The 20,614-nt window shown below is 38.2% G+C and overlaps 2 protein-coding genes across 2 annotated transcripts in view; one reads left to right on the top strand and one right to left on the bottom strand.

The window, feature by feature from the left end:
• LOC149412772 (uncharacterized) overlaps positions 1–4,300 on the bottom strand; it is a 34,251-nt gene extending 29,951 nt beyond the window's left edge. Inside the window, exons 1-3 of the mRNA XM_089645195.1 lie at positions 4,149–4,300; positions 1,321–4,068; positions 557–925 (exon numbers count right to left, since the gene is read on the bottom strand). Coding sequence (XP_089501321.1) covers positions 557–925; positions 1,321–4,068; positions 4,149–4,244 — 3,213 coding nt within the window. The 5' untranslated portion in view covers positions 4,245–4,300. The remainder of the gene's footprint in view (positions 1–556; positions 926–1,320; positions 4,069–4,148) is intronic.
• A 602-nt stretch (positions 4,301–4,902) lies between these two features.
• Positions 4,903–20,614, top strand: Rad9 (cell cycle checkpoint control protein Rad9). Its single transcript, XM_089645232.1, has 4 exons — positions 4,903–5,030; positions 8,748–8,992; positions 11,516–11,667; positions 19,362–20,614. Exons 1-4 carry the CDS (start codon positions 4,997–4,999, stop codon positions 20,035–20,037), a joined length of 1,107 nt encoding a protein of 368 aa, XP_089501358.1. The 5' UTR covers positions 4,903–4,996; the 3' UTR covers positions 20,038–20,614.

Genomic DNA, 20,614 nt, shown 5'->3' with positions numbered 1-20,614 from the left:
CGATTCGATTTCTAAATGTGCGTGCGTAACAAATGCAGAGCGACTTTTACCTTTCCTCAGAGCAGTAGTTTGTTTTGGATAATAATAATAATAATAATAAGAGTTTTATTATGTTTTTTTGTAACAAATGAATATGTATAATGATATCCTCACTGGGATCTCCCGTGCTAACATATCGCTAACATAATTTTTTCGACTCCTCACAGAATATGTTTGCATTTGCATATTCTGTGAACAGTCGAAAGCGTAGGTTCATATACTTTACAGATTTTACGTTAACGCGATCGAAGCTCGGAATTTCACTTGTAGCATGTTAAACGGGGACGTGTTTGTGCCGATATTGTGTCTTCAATTTAACATATACTTTTTTTCAGGCAATGTACACTAGAACTTCTTTATAAATAGGCATGTACCTAATATTCAACTTATTGTCGGACATGGAATTTTATGACCACCAGCCCAACTGTGTGGAAGTACCCTCTTTCTATAGGACAAATGTAACAAAAAGTGTGAATACAACGGAGCGTAAAGAGTTGCATATGCAGCATGTGTTTACCTGTATGGCCTGCTTCTGTTCACGCTGCGCCTGCAGTCGTTGCAGCTGTTGATACTGCTGGTGACGCTGCAGCTGCAGCTGGGCGTACTGCTGGCGCTGCTGCTGCGCCGCGCTGGGCTCGGGGGCGCGTGCCCCCTGCTGCACCCACTGCACCTGCTGCACCTGCTGCGCCTGCTGCACCTGCACGCCCTGCCCACGTACCAGCGTCACCTGCTGCTGGGCGGCGCGCTGCACCGACAGCTGGCGCCGCTTCTGCAGCTGCGCCACAAACAGCGCCCGCTGCTGCGGGTCCATCTGCTGCAGCTGGGCGTGGGTCTGTGCGTCCAGATGGATCAGCTGGCGTCCACCGCTGCCCGCCCCCCATGACACCTGCCACAGACAGACATATTATTTCTACTTTAATTTTTGTTCTATTAGTATGTATAAGCCGTCATGTATTTTTATTAATGTCATTGGATAGTTGTAATTTTTCAAGTTTACTAATAGTCAATAAGCAAATTTCTTCTTTTGAAAGGCAGTGACCCTGAGGCAAATATTTTCGTTAAAAATTCCTTTAGCTTCACAAATACTACAATTATAACTTTACATGATTTTCCACAGGTCTTGCGCTGGTTAATATATAATATTCAAGAAATTGATAGAATTGGCAGTGAGAAAATGGGTTACGATGGTAGAGTTGGTTAGTACGTTCCTTCAGGTTAGGGAAGAGTTGTATTATTATCTTTGAATGTTAAATATGATGAAAGAATAATAGGGGAACTCACCCTGGGGGCCGCAGCCCCTGGCTGGCCAGCGATGAGCTGCTGCTGCCTCTGCTGCAGAAATTGCTGCTGTTGCCAGTTTATAATCTGCTGCCCGCCCTGAGCTAGAATCTGCTGCCCGCCCTGTGCTATAATCTGCTGGCCCGGTTGACTCAAGATCTGCTGGCCTCCCTGACTCATCATTTGCTGGCCGCCTTGACTAATTATCTGCTTCCCGCCTTGAGCCAATATCTGCTGTCCACCTTGAGACATTATCTGCTGCCCGCCTTGCGACAAGATCTGTTGTCCCCCTTGGGACATCAACTGCTGTCCACTTTGGGACATAATCGGCTGACCACCTTGTGTCATAATCTGCTGACCGCCTTGTGACATTATCGGTGGCCCGCCTTGAGACATAATTTGCTGTCCACCCTGAGACATTAATTGCTGTCCACTCTGAGAAATTATTTGCTGACCACCCTGGGTCATTATTTGCTGTCCACCTTGAGACAGCAGTTGCGGTCCGCCTTGAGACATAATCGGCTTGCCACCCTGAGTCACAATGTGCTGTCCGCCCTGGGCAATTATTTGCTGTCCGCCTTGAGATAATATTTGCTGTCCGCCCTGAGTTATGATTTGCTGCACACCTTGCCCCATTATCTGTTGCCCGCCTTGCGCCAATATTTGCTGCCCTCCTTGTGTCATGATCTGCTGACCACCTTGAGAGATTATCTGCTGGCCAGCTTGAGACATTATTTGCTGGCCACCTTGAGGCATTATTTGCTGCACACTTTGAGGCACTATTTGCTGACCACCCTGAGACATAATTTGCTGCCCGCTTTGAGTCATTAACTGCTGTCCACCCTGATGAGTTTGCCCTTGAAGGACTTGCTGCATTTGCTGTCCACCCTGGTTTAGCTGGTTAGTTTGAGTGATAAGCTGGTGGCTCCCTTGTGTGATAATCTGTTGTCCACCTTGGGTGATTATCTGCTGATTGCTCTGAGGCAAGTGCTGCTGTACTCCTTGCGCTAGAACTTGAGGTCCTTGAGGCAAGATGGGTTGTCCTTCGAGGGAGACTATTTGCTGTCCGCCCTGCGAGAGGCTTCTCTGTACGGGCAACTGCCCGCTCTGCAGAGCCATGTGCTGGCCCCCTTGCACCAGGATCTGCGAGTGACCGCTGCCACTGATGGGTTGCCCCATTATCTGGCCTCCTTGCTGCATTTGCTTTTGCACTAACACTTGTTGCTGGCCACTGTGCAAGGACTGTATTTGCTGAGTGCCCCCTTGCTGTATGAGCTGAGGGCTTTGCTGGGATATCAAGTGATGTCCAGGTTGCTGCTGCTGGTGATTATTCAAAGAGTTTTGATTAAGAAGCATCTGCTGTTGAAGTAACATCTGGTTCTGCTGTAATTGAGTTCTTTGTTGCAGCATCGGACTGCGAACAATCTGTTGGGTTGAATTCTGCGGTGCGTTCTGAACTAACTGTTGCTGCCTCCAATGGGTGGCGGGTTGCGGGCCTTGGTGCGACTGCGCCACCTGCTGAGGGCCTTGCTGCGACTGCGCCACCTGCTGCGGAGCCTGCTGTTGGCTCATGCTCACATTGGGAGAACTGCTTAGGATATTGAGACCCTGATGGAGAACGTTTCCTCCCAGGGTTTGTTGTTGTCCCTGCTGTTGGGCCAACAAGTGTGACTGTTGATTAACAATTATCCCCTGGCTACTCGTGTGGGTCTGCCCTTGGTGCTGGGAGAGGAGGTTGTGACCTGGTTGAGGCGCGCTAGTGGGTGGGTTCTGGCTATTTAATCCTTGACTCGGATTTCCTTGCTGGGGAGCACCGTGGCCTTGCTTCTGGTTAAGAAGTCCTTGCTGGAGACCTTGTAGAGGCTTCTGCTGCAGCGTGTGACTATGATTCATCAGCTGGTTTAAGTTAGTATTAGCTCCGGTGGGCTGTTGTGGCACACTTATGTTCTGATTCTTATTCTGCTGCTGCATCTGGATCTGCATCTTAAGCTGGTGCTGCTGCAAGATCCTCTGCTGCTGGATCTGTATGGCAGACAGAGCCGGCGCATACTGTGGCTGCTTGCCAGCAGCGGGCGGGGTGGGGTGATTCCATGGCATTCGCTGCTTCAGCTTGTCCAGCAATGCCTGTGTGCTCTCCAGGTCCTTGCTGTCCGCCATGCTCTGCGTGGGCACTTCGGATTTGGCGATACCCTCCTCAAAGTCAAACCCTGTAATAGAGCCAATGCGGCTGTCTGAAGACAGCTGGTAGCTAGCTATGGCGGGCAACGGGGGTTTGAGCAGACGAGGGTGGTAGGCATCGTGCGCACATTGTATCTTGGCCTTAATGCTCTCCGTCACCCAATCGGGAGTGACGACCTTGAGATGGTCGCTGGCAGCCGCGAGCTTGGAGCCAGCTGCAGCCCCGCATATGAGGTGCGTGCAGTCGGGCGACAAGGAGAGCTGCGCGCGCCCGCCGTGGAAACTGACGAGAGCGAACAGCCCCCGGGCGTCCCTCGGACTGACGCGAGCCAAGCAAGCGACCACCCCGGAAAAGAGCTGGTGCCGAGACGGGTTGTAAGGCTTAGTGCTGACGATCTTTCGCAGCTTGACGCAGGCCACAACCCAGTGGTAGGTAGCAGCGGGGATCTCGTACAAGTCGTTCGCATCCGTCAGGTCCGTCTCGGGGGCGCTGAGGCCGCAGATCAAGTGCGATACAAAGTCCGTGAAGTACTTCGTCTGCTCCCCACCTCCGGCCCTCAGCAGCTCGCTTATCTGCAAGAAATTACTCAGTGTTAACATCTGAACCGAGTTCGACATTTATAACCTGTCATACTGTGGTAGAGATATGTTACCTTTTCCGGAACCTCTCCGGATAAATAGTATTTAACATCTTTGAAAATAGGTTCATGTAAGGTTAAAGATTCTAGACCGGCTGTCAGCGTCCCCATATTTGAGGAAATTCCATGTAAATATCAACAAAGAACGTCAACATCGAAACATTGAGCATTTGGGAAGCACAACAAACCATAGACTATAATAATTAATACATAGACATTAATAAACGCAGAACGCAGACGTCGTGTCGTTCACCGCGCTCACCGCAGTTCTTGCTTGTACTTCATATCATTTACGCGTTTCGATAAAAAAATATTATTACAGAGCAGGAATCCGATTTTTCTCATTTCAATAATTTATTAAATCATGCGCAGAAAAGTTTCACACCGAACTGTGCTGTAGACCCTTACCTTACTACAGCAATCTTAATTTTCTGCGCAATGTCTTGTAGCATTCAATATATGACAATTTTTTACTGATCCGTGGGACGACGGGCTATGACAAAAACATGTACTGTTGTATGTACTTACTTTATTAAATAATACAAATAATATCATTAATTTTTAATCTCACAGAGATTATTGATAAACAACTAAATTTCATATTACACTTTTACATTTAAAAACGCTTGTATTATTTGCCAATTCCATGGCTTGCATTTTTTTAAGAACTAAATAAATAAAGTTTCGATTGTTATTAGGTAAGGTATGAAATTAATAGTTCTTGATAGTGTCGTAGTTTATGGTGTTCATTCTTATCATTGTCCATGACCCTAAAATGTCAGTGTCAACGTCAAAAACATTTTAATTTTCCCGCGACTTTTAAAGAATAGTTGCGATGTGATAACTTACTTTTTTTTCAAAACATGAAGTGTATCATTCCGGGAACGAATGTCAAAAGTAAGCTAAATGCCACTGGATTGTTCTTTAATTCATTAAATCTTGGACCGGTCTTACTTTGTTATTTTAGGTTAATATTATTAATGTGACAGTTGGTTCGTAATAATAATAATGATATTTGGCTAATTTATATAGCGCCGTTTTCGTGAGAAATCACCTCAAGGGCGCTGTACAAATATAATTCTTAAATAGTTAATACTAGAACTACTGACTTAAAACTAGTGGCTTACATCTAAGACTTATATCAAGTGACTTACGACTAAGGCCTATAACTACTATCTTTGACATATATATTTACATATGTAGAAACTTACAACTAAAATTACAATTAACAATCTAATTTTACTAGCGCCAGAAGAAGAAGGAAGTTCTATTATATTAGGGTGTTTTTATAATTAGTTTTTATTGAGAGCTGGATATATATCTTAAATTAATGAAGTGAGTAAATGAAATTAATCGTCGATCTTGAACGCATTTAGATGATTCATCTGCCAACAATTAAACCGATTGACGTGTTATGTTCCCGCTGATATTGTCCATTGTCCATTGGTAGGCAAGTCAATAGCATTTTGACTTTATCATAAGTGGTTGAACGGAATCGCTAGAGAATGTATGTGTTTGAATCAACAATTATGGTATAAAAAAAAGGAAGGAAGGAAAAAAGCAAATATTACTTGAGCAATAACACTTCTTCTTCGTATCGTGGGGAAGAGTTGGCGGAGGTCAATGTGAGATGCTGCGGTTATTTAGCCAGTTGACGGCATCGGGAGTCACTTGATTGAGCACAGATGAGCCTTCTGGAAAGTTGGGAATGGGACATTCTTCTATGATGTGTTCTGTAGTTAGTATTTGTCCACATTCACACAATTCAAAATACTCTACGCCACGTCTTTAGAGGGAGAGAACCCTAATAGTTTTAAAGTTGGGTCCACTATAAGGTTCTTGTTTTTAACGTCAGTGGTCTGCCACTGAGTACTCCTTTTTTGGATAGTATTGTGACTGAAGGTGAAAGTCTGCTTCAGTCCAAAAGGGTGTCCTGAATGTGGGACTTAACCTCTGGAAAAACGTTTCTGCACCAGTGACAAAACTTTCGACAAACCGTTCATGCGCTGCTGGCATTGGAATTTCGCCCTGGCTGGAATTTTTTGAAATGCGATAAACCTGTATGCCATAAGAAAGTGCATCAATTGTTTTAACTGAATCGCTGTCAATTGAAACACTTTACAGTTCATGTTTGATGTCCCTCAAAAAGGGTCTTGTGTTCCAGAGATTAAAGTTTTACTAATCACTGTGCCTTTTGTATCCCCTGGGGGTTGCTATTTGTCGTCTTACAGTGGGCGGTGGGATATTCGAGAGATATGGTATTGTGGAGAGAGTACCTACTTATTCGTTTTAAAAAATTCTTAGTTCTTTATTTGTATTAGTAGGCTTACACCTATTTGCACACCGGGAACTTGGAATCACTTAGGCCCATCTCTGCCTGTATAATAGGCCTCTGCAATCCCTGGCTACGATCGAACTTCAAACTGTGATCCAACTCTACAAATAAATAAATTTACATTCAATTAGTAACTTGGCCACATAGATACTTATATATACTACAAACTACAAACTACGTGATTGTGAGTGACCACAAGTAGGCTAACGATATGCTACTCTTTAATGTTGGTTTCTGTACACGGCGCTACCCGATACATACTGAATTCGATCATTTTTTCAGGTGCAGCCGTCGAGTTAAAACAATGTCAAGTAACTCTAGCGCCCAAGACAATAATATTGTTCTTTATATTTCCACGCACAAAGAACGGTCTAAAAGATGATTTTGGGTTCACCCACACAATTAAATATATATTAATTGTAGGAACTACATGAGAATGAAGTAAAATTGACTTTCTCTTTGTGAAATTGAATAAAATTTTATATAAAGAAGATTGTCTGTGACAGGTGGCGTGGATTTGATTTTTATACAAGTCTACAGTTTTATTCCGAGATTGATAAAATTTTGCACGCTTGTCCTTCAAAACAATTTGAGGAATTTCACTGTCTCCATGAGATTCCAAAAAATCACCCCCATTCCCTTAAATCAAATTTTCGATACTTGCACAATTGACGTTCAAAATTAGATGAAAAATACTGTCTATATCTGATTTGGAAAAACTCTGCGTAAAGCCCGTGCCACGCCGGGGACTTCAGCTAGTCTTTTATAAATAAATCTTTGTCTGATCTTTCAGTCGATGATAATCTGTCTTTCATTCAAAAAAATTCTTGTAAAAATGATAATTTCTTCACTAATGACTCCACCCAGCTCAATATTCATTTAAAAAAAAATCTTTGTTTTTATTAGGTTTGATTTGAGATTTTCACTGCCAAAAGTTTTATAGCGACTTGTTTTTGGGGTATTATGGCGTGTTGCGCTGCCTCCTTCTTTAGCCAACGTTTCAGACAGCATTGCAGTGTCCATCATCAGGGCAGATGTGTAATCACTATACAGGGTGTATCGGCACGTACCCGACAAACTTTAACCAGCTATTCCTTAGCATATTTGGAGTAAAAAATCTTATGTGCACTTTGCTGTCCGGTAACAAATTACAACATGGGATCTGAGTGATAACTTGGTGCTCTGTTTTTGTTGTAGTGAACTTGCATTTATATCTAGGCTTTTGGAAATCGATGGGGAGTTGTATCAGAGGCGGTTCTAGGAATCCATGGGTGGTAGGTCATTTGAAAAAAATGTGTGACTAATCTTTATTTGATATTGTGAAAAATGCCCATATATTATTATCTATATCAATTTGTAGGTAGGTACGTCATGCGTCCGCGACTCTAAATATTTTGTACTATAGTAAATTGGAAATAACTACACAATCCAAGTACTTATGGAAAATTAAAAGAGATTACGTTTTAACGTAGTTGCGCACAACATTAAAGTAAATAAAATAAGAGTTTGAAATGCCCGTCCGCAGTATCTAAAGATACTGGGTGCGAAGCTAAGAGTACGGTGGTTCCGTGGTGTGAAGCGACGAGATGCAACGTTTATCAAATCCATTTAATTTTAGGTTTTTTGATTTACGTTTTTTGTTTTGTTTCATTCTTCAGCTTCATTCTACATCGATAACAAGATAAAGAATTATTCCAAACCTTTCCCGAATTGTCCAATTGAAAAACAACCATTGCTGCACACACAACAAGCGTGTAAAATGAAAAACTGACAAATGTTTATGTCACCATCTCTTTAAAACATATAATATTCATTGTGCTGACTCCCTCACGGCCATGACTTAAGCGTCCCTAAGCTTTCGGTACCTAATTTTTAATTCAGACGGAAGACATAGTGCCATCTCGTTTATTCTATGGCGCGCGCATAAAGACAAAAGATGCCAAAGCTGGGGACATTCTTTAAATTGACTCAACGAATCGCTTGAATTTGTGAATGAAAGCTTCTATTAGAGACAATAGATGTCACTGCCGTCGCTGCCGCTCGAAGCTCTGCTATTTCGCGGTACATTTCAAATAAATTAAGAATAAGAGCAGTTGTTTTGATGCACATAATTTATTATTATTGTTGTCATATAATTATTGGGGGGTCAAACACCTGTTGTATTATGAAATTACTCTTAGGTGGTGTTATTTTTAGAATGAAATTAGGTTAGAAGAGGGCTAATCTATTATGATATTTCGATGATTATCTTTTATGAATTAGAGATGTAAAACTTGCAGTCTTGGGCAGGGCGATCCACTCCATGTCCCGCGTTGGTGAGGAGCTGTACTTGGAGCCTACCGCCCAGGGTCTGGTGCTGAAGACCATCAACAGCTCTGAGTCTGCCTACTGCCTGCTAACCTTCTCCAGAGCCTTCTTCACCTTCTACAACCACCAGCACCACACCAGCGCTCCGGCCTGTTGCAAGATCAGCATGAAGTCTGCGCTGGGGGTCTTTAAGTCACCAACCCATATGGATAAGCAGGTGACTCTTGAATAACAGACGAGGAAGGAATTCCAATCAATCAAAAAAATTTATGAAAGTTCCTTCTAACAATAACAGTATTTTTTTTTTTACAAATATGAATTTCATAGATAAAATTATTTTGAAAGTTTACATTTTTGAAAGCCTGCCAAAATGATTCAAATCTGAAAATCAAAGCACACGTACCTCGGTTTTGTCGGTCAACAGTAAGGTCAATCCCTTATTGTTGACCGGTTATGACCGGTTTATTATAAAATCCAATCACTTTTTAAATATTAAAGTTTTTCAAAATTCTATTGAAATAATGTGTATACCAGAGTAGTAACCCGTGTACAAGTCCACGCAGTGCAAGTTTGCGCAAAATTGTTTTCATTGTAATGCACACGGCCAACTGAACCGTGAGGTAGCGAGTGTAAATTCTGTCAGAACCCGTTGACCAATCACAGGGTGTTTAAGCCTCTTACGATTTTAATAGTTTTAAATGACGATTATTGATTACTTCTATCTCTATTATACTAAAATAAAGTCGCTATCCGTGTCTGTCTGTTTGTCCGTTTAGTTCTTCTAAACTGGGCAGTGGATTTTTTCACTACCATTTAGAGAATTTCCTCCGGAAGGTTTATATATATAATACATACATATTTATAGAAAATAGAGAAAAGTCGAGCAACCCGGGTATACGTCAGCTAGTATGTATACAGGGTGTATCGGCACGTACCCGACAAACTTTAACCAGCTTTTCCTTAGTATATTTGGAGTAAAAAATGTTATGGGCACTTTGCTGTCCGGTAACATTTTTTTTCAATGTCACGTCTGAGGTCCCATCTGATGTCCCGTCTGATGAGCATGGACCCTTGTCAATCACCAGGGCTATTATGGGACTAAGGCAAGAAGACATAATGTGTAAAAGCATTGAAGAACCTTGATCATGTTGTCATGTCTGAAGGTGTTTGGAGAGTCCGCCAGCGGTGAGCAGGACGACAGGTCTCCGCGAAATCCGTTTGAGTTAGCTCCGGGTAGAGATTCGTGGGGTGGAGTGCAATGAATAAAATATTGCCAGATGGGTTTTCAAACTTTGACAAAGGATAAAACAGTGGTGACATGTGGTGAAAATATGAATGATAAATTTTTTATTAAAAAAAAATGTTACCGGACAGCAAAGTGCCCATAACATTTTTTACTCCAAATGTGCTAAGGAATAGTTGGTTAAAGTTTGTTGGGTACGTGCCGATACACCCTGTATACTAAAACTTTATATTTAGAATCAGCATTTGCTGATCCATATGAATTTTTTCACTTAAGTATTTATTGCAGCAATACAGTAAGTTTTTAGTTACAGTTTTCAGCATATATTTACCCCGCAGCATAAAGAGAAATTAGAACATAAATACAGTACTAGATTCACGCACAATGACGGGTTAATAGTTCCGAAATTTAATAATAAGTACGGACAAAGAACGTTTGAATACAACATATTAATTTATTACCTGACACTATAAAGCAATGTAAGTCTATGAATTTGGTTAAATACATGGTAAAAAATTGGCTATCGGAAAAAAAAAAAACTTTAATATGTGTAATGTATGATAAAAAGTTGGGTATTCTAGCGATAGATGGCACCAGCCATAAAGCTTACTCCAGAGTCCGACAGATGTCGCTAGAGTGCAGCAATTGCCTGTGGAGTATCCTTGTCAGACTTCAAGCTTGCAGAAACAGAGAATTACCAACCCTCGGGTAGTGAACAGTATAGCTAAATCCAGACTTAATTTATTGTAACGTAAATACACGCAATTAAGAGTAAAGAACCTTTTACTTAATCAAGAGTTCCCAACACACACTAAATCTGCTATTAAGCATAGATATAACAATATGTATGAAAAAATGTTGATCTGTAGATATAAGATGTAAATTATAACTAATAAAATGTATATGCAACTAAACTTTAAGCACCTGTTGACAAGCCAATTCAATTGGTTTGTTGATATGTATTAATTATTCATTCAATAAAAAAAATTCTATTTGCATTAGAAGTGTGTCGTTCCAGCCAGAATGAATCTGATTTTGAAGGCTTTTATCTCTCTCTGAGTTTGCAAAATATAATGGAATGAATCTGAATTTAATCTCACTAGTTCCAGACCTGTGGGTCGATCTAAAATTAATGCGGGACCCAGCAATTGCTTTTTACCTTATGTTGGTCTGCATGGAGCAAATTTGCCTAACAGCAAGTTAAAACATTAAACAGCTGATAATAACCTTTTCATATTTGCTTTCCAGCAAGTTAAAATATTGAGCAGCTGATGCATCTAGGCCCTATACTAACATTTCTCTGTGCAGTGTCTCTAGGCCTTGTAATAAAGGCCGTCTGTACGATAGGATCCTGTAGGCATTAATGCTGCGTTGTTGAATGTACTTTGTTGCCCTGTACTAAAATTTCTCTGTGCTGTGTCTCTAGGGCTTATACTAACGCCGCTTTGTCTAGTGTACATGTGTGAAGGTCCCGTACTAATGCCGCTCTGTATGCAGGTTGAGGTGTGCGAGATCAAATTGGATCCAGAGGGATGTAAGCTGGTGTTCACGCTGCGCTGCAAGCACGCAATCGTGAGGACGCACTTCCTCTCCATCTTGGACTGCAAGCAGCTAGGAGTAGCCTACTCCAAAGAAATGCTGCCCAACCGGTATGTTCTTGGCTTTCAGTCCCTTCCACATCAACTGTTCTTATATCCTGAAACCACAGAGACTATTTATGATAATCTGAGAAAAAGTCCTTACAGTGAGGTCGGGTAAGTGTAAATCAGAAGCAAGTGTAAACGTCTTTTATAAAAATGAAATTAGGTCATACCTGGTTGTATTGCACCGTCGTTAAAAACTTAATTGACAGCCCTGCCATCGTCGCCACTATTAAATTCCATGTGCCAACTAGAAACACAAGACAAAATGTAACATTCTTCTACAATACATACACCACCACTTTTCAGACACACTCACTAACCAAGAGGGTGCATGACCTGGCAACAAGTTTGGGGGTACTATGTATATTATGTTTACTGACTCTATTTATAGAATTAAAATAATATATACCAGCACTTTGTTGAATCCTGTAAATTATAGTAGTGTTGGCAATGTAGTTTTAGTGATTTGTTTTATATATAGTATTGTTTTATTTTCTATTTTATTTTACGTTACTGTTACATGTAATATTGTTTCACATTTAGTTTGACTTTATTTCATACTTTAAAAAATTGTGTATAATTTTCAATAGCTCACTAGGTATATTCTGTTCTTATAATTCATGTAAAAGCCCAGCTGGGCGTAAAACCAAATAAAATATTACTGCATCACTTGCCTAACCATAGACGTTAAAAAAAAGTCTATCATGGAAAGGGGAACAAGCCAAGTTGTACAGAGCGCAGGGGGGGAGTGACCACCTCCATTTCTGTAATTTGTCAATAAATGCATCGACAGAATACAGGTAACTCGCATTGTAATATCACCAAATAAAATCTGCTTACAATTATTAGTCCTTTTTACAATTGTGCGTAAACTGCTTGCTGCGTAAAAAATTTAACTACATATCCAGAATCGGGTAGATAAAAGATAGGGCTTGTTTCCAAAATTTAACATTTTGTTACTCTATTTAGTAGGACATTTTTACAAATGTGTTATAATTTAGCCACCTCACTCAATTTTAGCGTCGCTACGCCAGGCAATTTGTTTAAGGCGATGCCATACGTAGTAATGCAAAATCATGTGTTTTTGGTTTGAAAATTTGGTCGCTTAGAAATGTTTCAGATGCTTTAATTAAATACTGCGAGTAGAATACATCTTGACCTTTGAAATAATCGAGTATTTTTTAGATAAGTCTTTTTATAAGCCCAGAAATAAATAATGTATAAGGCCTATGAAAACTGCTTTAAAGTTTAAAATCTCCTACTTACGAACCCATTTTCGGTCATGATTTTATTGTATAATGTGGCAAATTAAGTTATTTATAAAATGATCAAAAAAAAATTAAATATTTATGCCTGAACATCCACAAAATAAAATAAAAGGCACTTTTTGGCCATGTATTTTTCTTGCATAAATCAAAACAGGCGGATGGTGTTAAGCGGGAATTTAAACCTTATCGCCATCTACGTAAGGGTTGTTATTGATAGCGGCTCATTTTAAAATATTACACGACGTAGTGCATTGCCTTAAGCCTCAGCATACGCTGTTTGGAATTGCGATTTGGGTAACACCCTCCTTTTTTAGTTTTCACAACTGCGCATAGGGTTTTAATTGTCGCTAAGATAGCAATTTTATATATTTCACTTCTTGCGTTAGCTACATCTGTTGATATTATTGAGAACTAAAATTAATTTTACCAAAAGTTGGACATACTCTCCAAATTCGCCGTGCATTTAACGGCAACACGTAGTAAGGGTCGACAGGAGTCCGCCGGTCGTTAGGTATTTGGTACTTGATAAATAAACTTTTATTTCCGTGGACAAATACTAGCGAAGTTACTTGAACTGGACGCGCGCGGGACTTAAAACGTCTACAATTCTCAAACTAAGGATATTACAGATTTAATTAATTAAATCTTTTTTTATATTAAATTAAAATGTAACTTATGTATATACTTTTATAAAATTATATACATAAGTAAATAATTACATATTTACTTTATGTATATACTTTTATAAAAGTATATACATAAGTAAATAATTACATATTTTAAAAATACTTTTAATTGTTTTAAGCTTTTTTATATCAACAGGGTTTGAACTCTAGGTTCCTCCTAAGGACTTGTAAAACAGAAGACTTTTTGTAATTATATATTTATTCATTTAAACAGTACAATAATTTTAAATAGTTATCTAATAAGTTTGCATTATAACATTATGAACTACAATCTACCATATTTTACCCCATTACGACGTATATGTGCTGACGGAAAATCGGCTCTACTCGGAAATAAAATCAACAGAACTCAGACTTAAGGCGAAGCTCAATTAGTGCTAAATAGTGATTTTCCATTAATCTTTATAACGAATTTGTTTACATTATGAGTACCAAATAAAATGCTTTATATAAATTGATGCTTTTCTTATCTTTTCTCTTGAGGAGAATTCAAATGAAAAAATTATTTACTTCATATAAAATATAAATGTAACCTACTAAAAAAAGTATTTATTCAATAAAAATGTATGAATGCACAAATGAATCAACTTTTAAAAAATAACATATTATGGGTAAGATTATTTGTGACAGTTTCCTTTGATTAATTTTTTGCGTACTTATAAATTTTTATACAAAATAAATAAAAACCACTTTTGCGCATGAAATCGAGTGTTTCTTGAATCCATTTTCCAAGCGATTTTAATGCCTATTACCTGTGTATTCGTCACGAAATAAGGCAAACAAAGAATATACATATTTTTGGCTTGTAGCTTCCTCTTAAGACGCGGCATTTTGCATTTCGAATTGTAGATGGGCGACGCCCACCACTTTTACTTGTCATAGAGTTCGTTTAGGGTTAACAATCCATTGTGTTTTTTCCTATAGAACAATATTTTTCCATAGAAAAATATTTATTTATCCTTTAGTTTATTAACACACTTTAATCGGGAAGAGTAGTTCTACCCGTTCGGTCGATTGATGCTTAACGTCGGGAAGGGTAGTTCTACCTTCTGCGCCCGCCTCATTTCAATGGCAGAAAAGAAGAAATTATCTGATGTTTTTATATGAACATTATATACCAATCTCTTTATAAAGGTCCCAACTATATGTACATAATTATCAAAATGCAATGCAAGTCTTTTTTTTGTATTTATCTTGGAGTCTTTTGTGTACATCGATATTTCAACTAAAATGGCTATTATTATTGAACACCTGACACTTGATAGGTATTGCGTTTGAAGATCAACGAAATAAGTAATTTAGATAACATATTCTGTTATTCTAATAATTCAATTCCTGGAACCAGGGTTTTTATGACCATGAAACCCGAAACAAATCTTTCTATCTCTGTTCCGCACCCACTCAACTTCTAGGTGCGAGTGAGAGGAGAGTGTCGAGCATTTAAAAACAGCAGGTATCGGCAAACACAGTTAGGCGGACCATAATAAATATTTACAAGTGCGTGCCAGTTTTTAAAAAGCAAATTGTCCTACGATTGTGTTCCGAAGAGATAATATTTATATTTGCTTTTTCAAACCTTTCAAAATGGATTCTGAAAATTACGAAAGTGATAACGAAATCGTCGCAGATAATTTATCTGCCTGTTCTAGTAATTATTTGCCTGAATTCCATAGTGAAAGAGAAGAATCTAGTGGAAGTGAAGAAATTCCTTGTAGGAAAAGAATGTCAGTGATGCCATTACAGTTCAGTGATTCTGAAGAAAGTGATATGGAGGAAGAACAAGGAAATATTAGATGAACAATTTTTAGACGTAAACTGTAACTGATTATATAAAGGTGATTAAAAACTTAAACCTAATAGTGTATGGTGAAAAAAATAAACAATATTATGTGAGCAATACGAGAAGCATTCTACGCTAAGTGATTATTCTGAATTTCATTTGAAAAAATAACCAATATTATTAGCACATTCCGATGGTTTTGGTCCGCTGTATCGGGCGAGAGGCAATTGCACACGTGGTATTTCAATGAGTAATAATGTGTTACTCTGACGATACTTGAGAAGTGGCAATTGTTTATGTTTTTATAATGATTTGGGCTTGGTGAAAATATAATAATTTGTAATTTTATAAAATTGAAACCTAGTTTATACTTAAAAAATTGAACACTAATGACTCAACTATGACTTTGTTTTCGATTTATTATGTTGCATTAGAAATAATACTTGGTTTTCAGCTACAAATTATATAGCTTGGGTATGCTGAGTTAGTATGTAGAAAATTTTATTGAAATATTTCCATTATTTACGAAGATATAGCGATTTAAAACAAATCAAACAAATTCGCGCGGGACCTTTATTTTCGCCCGTTTTCAGCGGTCAGCCGGCGAAAAAATAACCCGATCAAAGTGTGTTAACTTACTTACCTGAAATCGACCTTAAAGCGTTGGAATTTCGAAAAATTAACATTTTATTTTTTACTTGTATAATCACGCAGAATTACCTGCATCCTGTGTGGAGTTACGTAACAAAAACATCATCATCATTTAATGGCCAATACAAAACAAACTTACTCGGTTTTTACAGTTATCAATGCATTAAATGTCTAAATGGACGCAATCTAAAAAATAATATAAAGTATAAAATTATAAAAACAACTTGAAATAGTTGAATATGTTTTGTAATACAGAGTTGTCCCTTGAGGATAATTTCTAATACTCTATTTTTTGCTTTACTTCACTTTTTTCTTTTTTAAATAAAAATTGAATTTCATAAAGATATTTGTAAATTTTATAAAAGTATACGTGATAGATACATTTTAATTAAATATGTTATTCAAAATATTTTTTGTTGTTGTTTTAAACCACTTTATTTTGCTATACACGTCGACCGGTTTCGTTTGATCTCAATCTACTACTATTTCTAATGCTTCTATATTATTAAGGCGTATTCCTATTTTATTTTTATGTACAATTTTGACTCCTGTATTTTTATGAAAAGTATGGTTAGTATTAATTAAATGTTCGGCAAAGTCTGAATAACCAGTATTTGTTAAACACCTGACGTGTTTTACTCTAATATTTCCAGAGTGGCAAAAAACGACTGCGGAATTCATTCGAGAAATAATCTCACAGTTTTAGAACAATCAGCTTACATCGCCTTGTGGCAAACGAATTTTTGGCGAATAGTACTTTTGTACGGCGGCCGCGGCCTTGGGACATTTAATTTATGTTTGTTAATTATTTTTCAATTTTGAAAAACAATATTATTTAACCGATAAATGCAATATTCACATTAAATAAGCTATTCAAATATTTTAAATTAAATATTATTTACAGTAAATCACGTAATTTTAGATGCCAAAAATTCTGACACACGTCCACTATGCCTGCCGACTGCGCGGGACTGATGAATGTTTGAAATGGTCTTATGTAAATCAGAATGTTAGAGAGAGCGCGCTAATATTTAAAAGGATTGGAACGAACAGACGTAAGCGACTGCTGTGAAAATATTTTATGAAACACGACTCATTTGAAATAAAGCAAAAATCTCTCTCCAATGTCTTTAGTTGCATTTAAACATACACTCTGAATTTTTTCGTGCTTATAACATATTAAATAACAGAACAAAACGTATTTTTAATAATTTTCGGAGCTTACTTTGCGATTTTTTTCTATCGAGGGAATTTCAAATAATTAACGTTTCGGCAAAACGAATGTATGGATATTATCTTCAAAAACAACATTTTTTTTTTTGGAACTCCAAAACTTAAGGAGTTAGCGAGAAACTTGATATAAAATCGGTAGAAATTGAAAATGCCGGGTCTTAAGGACGAATGTTCTGATTCTGCACAGAAAAGTTCCACAACTGTGCTGCAAACCTTACTTTACTTTCTGAGGAAAGGGTCTGGTTATTTGAATGTGTGCTCTTTGGCGTTCAACTTACGACTGATCATAGATTATTAAAAACATTCTTGAACCTCCCTGGTCCCAAAATATGGTCATGTGGCCATTTGCCTCCAACTCGTCCAGATTTCATGGAAGACAACAATTGGAATCTCTATGTGCCCAACATGTACTGTTGATAATTCATGGCCGGAAGAAATCCGTTTTACTTATGGTGTCACACAGCTGTCATCGTCCACAACGTGGCTGGTTTATTTATGTCCACAACCAACAAAGTTACTTTTTTTAATTTCACCTTGCTTCTGTTCTTTCCCAAACTCTAGGTAAGATCAGTTTTGAAGGCACACGATTACACCTGCCTCGAATTGGTCTACTTTGAGTCTTCAGGCCTCTTGCCATATTTTGACAGAACGTCAGAGTATTTCCGCTTTGCAATAAAATCCAAATAAATGGAATATTTCTGGACATATCCAAAAACTAAAAACTGCTTTTGAGATGTGATAAAATACACTATCGAATTTTATTATTATAAATAAAAACATAATTTTTGATGTATTCAAATTTTGAATGCGAAAATTAATAAAAAAAATGGTTCACTTTTCGTTTTTTGTAACTAAAATTACATGTATTTTATTATTAGACAAATGTATTATAAACGTTACTGTTACCTTACTTTTTCATTGTTTCATATAAAAATTTAAAAAATCACTAAGGACGGGTTGTTTCGGAGAATTTGAACAATTCATCAAATTTCAACGTTCATTTTCGGGTTCTGTGAAAGTCCTATTCAAGTTCTGTTATTATATCATTGTAGAAACTTGAAAAAATCATTCACAGAACTTAAAAATGAACTTTGAAATTTGATGAATTGTTCAAATTCTCCGAAACAACCCGTCCTAAGTTTTATAAATTCAAATTGCGAATCCTTTAATTTCATGAAGGTTCACATTTTCATTCGTATTTGGTTAATTTCTATATTTGAATATAAAGCATGGTGTTTTCTCTTTCTAATATTGTTTGGATCATATATCTCACCATGACAGTAAGGGAGATAGAACGATTTCTATGAGACCATTCGAGTTGTTCCCAAAGGCGAACAAATTAGCCTGGGTTAATCAAGTTTCGCAGTAGAGTGAAAAACTGTGTAAATGAAGGTTTCGTTACAGAAATAATATTTAATTGCTCCCATTACCAAAAGGCAATGGGAGCAAAAAAAGCTTGTGCGCTTTTTCAATATTGCATCCCGTTCCTTAATTTAGTTTTTATCAAGTATAATGGTACATATACATTTGCAAACCGAAACGCGAAGAGAGCCACGAATTATGGGAAAAAAACAAAGCAACTGCAAGCAGCGTTTCGCGCCATTTGCGGTTGCTTCGTTCCTTTCCCATAGGTAGAGGTTCAGTTCGGCTCGTGTATGTATACGTAGTAGCATAAGAACTTCAGTAAATAATTTATTTTTAAATCCACTATCTAAGGCCAGTTGTTTCGCAGATATTCATTCACATGTGACTAAAGTCATTAAGTGGCCATTTTGCTTTTTTTTACAGTTGTAAGGTTCCTGTTAAATCTAGATTCTTAGTCACACTGTGATCAGCAAAAGAGGACACCTAATATTTTGTTAAGCTTGTCAGCGTATTACAATTTGATAGAAAGCTGAAACGCACATAGAATTGGCGTTTAACGGGGACCTTTTGAATATAAAAAAAAGGCAATTTGAATTTCTGCAAAACACCTGGGCCTAAGAAATTATGTTTGAATGACTTTAAAAAGAATGTATTTGTTAGTAATAATATTTTGTCAATCTCAGATGAAATGCTACTAAAATTTCTACTGATTTCCAGGTTGTCAACTCAACACAAGGTGCTGGCTGATGCAGTCAGCAACTTCCAAACAACAGAAGACAAGGTGACTGTAGAAGCGGATCCTCAAACCTTCTTCTTGAGGAACTATGTGGATGACCTGGATATTTCCAAGATCATCCGGACACAACTGTCCCTGAAGCCGGTGGAGTTCGACTACTACTCCATAGGAATAGACACCCATATCACATTTTCCATGAAGGAGTTCAGAGCGGTTCTGACGTTTGCCGAAGCCGTGAACTTGCCTATTACCCTGCAGTTTGAGATAACGGGAAAACCGGCCATTTTCACATTAGATAATAATTCTACTTTTGTGGCAGATTTTGTAATGGCGACAGAATCTTCCTTCTCGGCGAGTCAGCCTACTGCTTCCGTGTCAATCACGCCTAGGGTGGCGAGGAAAGAATCGAGCTTCATCGTCAAGAGGAGCGGCAGTCATTGGGCGGAGCAGAGTGCTGCCAAGCGGCCACACCTTCAAGATGAGGACGATCACCTGTTCCAGTTTGTGGATGCGGTGGAGAAAGATCAGATCCCGGCGTCGCCCGGTGAAGGTACCCAGGTGCGTCACATACGCACCGTGTTCCAGCGATGCTTCGAGGCTACGCTGGCTCCCTCGCAGCATGCGGTTCTCGCTTTGGACTCCGACCAGGAAGACTGATTCTAGGTGTACCGTGTGTGGGAAATTAAACAACTCCAAGTGTTTACAAAAATTTACTTATATATTAAAAATTATTCTGATGCAGTCCATAACGGATGTTACAAAAGTTATCGAATTTGAGTGAAACGAATTTTCTAAGAATACATCGTCATATCACAAATGTGGTCTGGAACAATAGTAGATAACATAGGGAGTGCAGATTATCTTATTGTAAAACCTACTTTAGTTATGAAATAAAAGCATTTTCTTCCATCCGGTCTGTCGGTGACATATAAACTAAGAGATCACACGCGCCGTGATCAACGTGTACAAGTTGTTATATATAATAAGCTACTCAAGCGCAAATAAAAGTCAACGGTGATCTGAAATTGAAATCTTAATTTATTATGATACATGTAAGCCACAAGAGAACGGACCTCCCAATATCTGCGAGAAGAGACTTCTTCGGTGAACTAACTATCTAGCTCTAGCCGATAAATAAATACAAAATAAAACTAAAAACCATTACATACAAATATTGTTTTAGAGTAAAAGTTTCACATTTCATGAATAAATAATTTACAAGTTGGGTCCGGGC

This window comes from Hesperophylax consimilis, chromosome 22, assembly GCF_061612785.1.
Source record: "Hesperophylax consimilis isolate HC1 chromosome 22, BYU_Hcon_1.0, whole genome shotgun sequence".
Classification (NCBI taxonomy): domain Eukaryota; kingdom Metazoa; phylum Arthropoda; class Insecta; order Trichoptera; family Limnephilidae; genus Hesperophylax; species Hesperophylax consimilis.
This window is presented reverse-complemented; position numbering and strand designations above follow the sequence as displayed.

What these genes read in the sequence shown, in the direction of transcription:
- Rad9 (XM_089645232.1), top strand. Translation starts at nt 4,997, where the DNA reads ATGAAGTGTATCATTCCGGGAACGAATGTCAAAA. An exon ending in TCCGGGAACGAATGTCAAAA is followed by an intron (nt 5,031 to 8,747) that starts GTAAGCTAAATG and finishes TAAAACTTGCAG; the next exon opens with TCTTGGGCAGGGCGATCCAC. An exon ending in CAACCCATATGGATAAGCAG is followed by an intron (nt 8,993 to 11,515) that starts GTGACTCTTGAA and finishes CTCTGTATGCAG; the next exon opens with GTTGAGGTGTGCGAGATCAA.